This window comes from Corapipo altera, unplaced genomic scaffold, assembly GCF_003945725.1.
Source record: "Corapipo altera isolate COAL_440 unplaced genomic scaffold, ASM394572v1 130168, whole genome shotgun sequence".
Classification (NCBI taxonomy): domain Eukaryota; kingdom Metazoa; phylum Chordata; class Aves; order Passeriformes; family Pipridae; genus Corapipo; species Corapipo altera.
The window spans coordinates 55-3,723 of record NW_020886821.1 but is presented as its reverse complement, the minus strand read 5'-3'; the positions used below and the strand labels follow the sequence as shown (position 1 = coordinate 3,723).

The 3,669-nt window shown below is 66.2% G+C and overlaps 1 protein-coding gene across 1 annotated transcript in view; it reads right to left on the bottom strand.

The window, feature by feature from the left end:
• LOC113941354 (transcription elongation factor SPT5) overlaps positions 1-3,301 on the bottom strand; it is a 4,251-nt gene extending 950 nt beyond the window's left edge. The window contains exons 1-9 of the mRNA XM_027632515.1: positions 3,076-3,301; positions 2,512-2,637; positions 2,345-2,429; positions 2,166-2,270; positions 1,991-2,093; positions 1,592-1,719; positions 1,268-1,373; positions 793-951; positions 225-393 (exon numbers count right to left, since the gene is read on the bottom strand). Of these exons, the coding sequence (XP_027488316.1) occupies positions 225-393; positions 793-951; positions 1,268-1,373; positions 1,592-1,719; positions 1,991-2,093; positions 2,166-2,270; positions 2,345-2,429; positions 2,512-2,637; positions 3,076-3,213 (1,119 nt within the window). The 5' untranslated portion in view covers positions 3,214-3,301. The remainder of the gene's footprint in view (positions 1-224; positions 394-792; positions 952-1,267; positions 1,374-1,591; positions 1,720-1,990; positions 2,094-2,165; positions 2,271-2,344; positions 2,430-2,511; positions 2,638-3,075) is intronic.
• Between the last annotated feature and the right edge of the window lie 368 nt (positions 3,302-3,669).

Below are 3,669 nucleotides of genomic sequence, written 5' to 3'. Positions count from 1 at the left end.
GGGCGTGGGGTGGTAGCTGGCCGGCGAGTGGGTGTTCTGGTAGCCCAGTGGGTCTGAGGGGGCTCAGGGGGGGTTGGGTCGGATGGTAGCTGGCCAACGAGTGGGTGTTCTGGTAGCCCAATGGGTGTTCTGGTAGCCCAGTGGGTCTGGGGGGGCTTAGGGGGGTTTGGGGGGGCTCAGGGGGTCTGGGGGGGGCTCAGGGGGTCTGGGGGGGCTCAGGTTACCTGGTAGGCCATGGGGGAGGGCGTGGGGTGGTAGCTGGCCGGCGAGTGGGTGTTCTGGTAGCCCACCGGGCTCGGGGCCACCTGGTGGTAGCTCTGGGGGGAGGGGCTGGGCTGGTAGGACCCTTGTGGGGAGGGGACGGCGTAGGGCGAGAACTGCTCCGTGTTGTACCTGGGGGGGGAAATGGGGGGGTCACACCTGGGGGGCGCATGGGGGGCAGGGGTTCCCCCCAGAGCCACATTTTGGGGGACTCCCTCCCCCAAGAGCACAGGCCCTCCTTGCCCCCTCTCAGACTTTGGGGTCCCGCTGCCCCCCATCCTGCAGCACTCTGGCATCCCCCCACCTCCCCAAAAGCATTTTGGGGTCCCCCAGAAGCCCATTTTCTCCCCACAGTGACATTTCGGGGTCCCTCCACCCCCCCAGATTTCAGTGTTTCCCCCCCCACACTCCCCCTCCAGATTTGGGGTCCCCCCCATTTGGGGGTCCCGGGGGTTTGGGGGTTGTAGGGCTGTGACTTGGGGTGTCCCCCCCTCCCTCCCATTTTTGGGGTCCCCCCCATTTGTCACTCACATGGCGGGGGTCCCGGGGGTCTGAGGGTTGTAGGGCTGTGTGACCTGGGGGGAGGCAGGGTCGGGGTACCCGGGGGTCTGTGGGTTGGGGGTCCCCCCATAGCCCTGGGGGGATGGGGTGGGCTCATCCTCGAAGCCGTACTCGAAGTCCTCGTCGGCCCTGGGGGGGCAACGTCAGAGGGGGGGCCCAAATGGGACCCCCAGAGAGGGGGAGACACAAATGGGACCCCCCCCAAGAGGGGGAGACAAATGGGATCCCCCCAAAAAGGGGGAGACAGCACAAGGGGATTTGGGGAGGGAGAGACACGAAACAGGGGGGTTTGGGGAAAGGAACCCCAAAGAGGGGAAATTGAGGGGGGTCCCATCTAGAAGAGGTTTGGGGTTTCTGGGGGGCTGGGGGGGGGGTTTGGGGTAGGGGGTCTCACCTCAAAGAGCTGTTGGGGCTGTTTTGGGTTATTTTGGGGTGGGGGTCTCACCTCGAGGGGGTGTTGGGGTTGTTGGGGTCCCAGGCCCCGCTCTGGGCCGGGGTCCTGCTCCCGTCGTGCAGGGGGGTCTGTGACCCATAGTGGGGGGTGCGGCTTCCTGGGGGGCAACCCCAAAAATGCTGTCACCCCCAAGGGCCCCTCCCCTGGCTGTGGGGATCCCCTGGAGCCCCCTCCAAGCCCCCCCAGAGCCTCCCCAGTGGTCCCAGAGCTCCCCCAGTGCCCCCCTCAACTCCCAGGGTCCCCCCAATCCCCAGAGCACCCCAGTCCCTTCCAAACCCCCCCCGAGCCCCCCAGTGCCCCCCCATCCCCACTCACCGTCGTGCAGGGGGGTCTGGGAGCCGTACATGGGGGTCCTGGACCCCGAGCCGTACATGGGGGTCTGGGAGCCGTACATGGGGGTCCTCCCGTAGGCCGACGTGAGCCCCCCGGGGCGCCGGGACCCCCTGGGGGGGGAAAGGGGGGTCAGAACCCCTGACAGAGCCCCCTCTGTGTGGCCCAAGGGTCACCCCGATTCACTGAGGGGTCTCCAAGGGCCCCCACTGACCCACCGAGGGGTCTCCCAGGACCACCCCAACCCACTGAGGGGTCTCCAAGGACCCTCTCGGCCCATGGGGGGGTCACCCCAACCCACAGGGGGGTCTCTGGGGATGTTCCCACCCCATGGGGGGGTCTCCCCTCCCCTGCAGGGGTCTCTGGGGGTCTCCCCCCACTCACACGGTGGTGAGGCGCTGCCTGTCCACGGAGATGGTCTGGCAGGTCGAGTGCAGCTCCACGCGCGCCGTGGACTCCGTGGCGTCCTTCACCACCCCGATGTACCCTGAGGGGGCACGGGGGGGTCAGGGAGGGTCCCGGGGGGCTCTGGGGGGCTCCGGGGGGGTCCCACACCCACCTTTGTAGGGCCCCTGCGAGATCCGCACCGTCTGCCCGATGAGGTCGTTGTCGCGCCGGCCCCGCCCGCGGCTCATCCCGCCGGCCCCAAAGCCCCCCCGCTGGCCTGGGGGGGCACAGGGGGGCTCAGGGGGGGCTCGGGGGGTCCCCAAAGATCCCCGGGAGCGCCCCCAGACTCACCAGCCCCGCTGGGGTGCATCGGGCTGCTGATGCGGGGGGACATGGGGGTGAAGCCGCACACCGTGAAGTTGGTGACGTCCCGGGGCTGCGGGCGGGGAAAACTGGGTGAGGAGGAGGGAAAATGGGCAAAATCGGGAAATCTGGGGGTCCTGGGCTGTCCTACAGACCTTGGAGCCCCCGGCCAGCACCAGGTGGCGGGTCTTGCACACGAACATCCCCCCGTTCTCCACCAGCTTCTTGCAGTGCAGGAAAGCGAAGCCGCGGAAAAGGTGTCGGATCTCGCCCTCGCGGCCCTGGGGGGAGAAAAGTGGGGCAAAACCCCAAAATTAGGGGGGTGAGGGGCAGAAAAGGGGGTGAAACTCAAAAAGGGGATGAAAGGCCAAAATAAGAGGAGTGAGAAGTAAAAAGGGGAGCGTGGAAGCAAAAATAGGTTGGGAGAAACCCAAACAAGGGAGGGAAACCCAAAACAAGAGGGGGAAACCCAAAACAAGGGGGGGAAACCCAAAAAGGAGAGATGAAACCCCAAAAAGGGAAGGTGGAGCCCCAAAAAGGGGAGGTGGAGTCCCAAAAATGAAGGAACCTGAAAAGGGAGGGTAAATCCCAGAGCAGGGAGCGAACTCCAAACCAAGGGAGGGAACTTGGGGATGTTCCCAGAGACACAGACAGAGCCGGGGACCCCCAAGACACCCCAAGGAGCCCCCCAGCCCCCCCGGGGACCCCCCAGAACGCACAGAATGGGGGCCATCGATGACTTTGACGATGTCCTTGACGTGGATGTTGTTCTGCTCCGAGTCCAGGGCGACGGCGAAGCGATTGTCCTTCTTCCTGGTGACGGCCTGGTGCCGCACTGTCACCACCTTCCCGTACATGTTCAGCACCTGGGGGGCCACGGGCGTCAAGGGGGGGCTTCCCTAAAGTGGGGGACCCCCTGGGGGCGGGGGGCACAGCCCTGGGACAGGGCAGAGCTCAGGGACCCCCCAAAACACTGACATGGTCCTGGTATGTGACTGCCTTCCCCTACACGTGGGGGGCACGTCTGGGGGGTCTTGGCCAAAAAATTGGGGACCCCCCCCAGGGTCAGGGGGAACCCCCTGGGGTGGGGGAGACCACCCTGGTGTGGGGGGCACAGCCCTGGACAGGGCAGAGCTTGGGACCCCCTCCCCATCCACAGGACACAGATTTGGGGTCCAGGACCCACCTGTGGGGGGGAAACCTGGGGACTCACCTGGGGGGTGACAGTGGGGACCCCAAGATTTGGGAACCCCCCACATTTGGGAGTCCAAGACCCTCCTGGATTTAGGAGGGGGGGGGTGTCTCACCTGGAA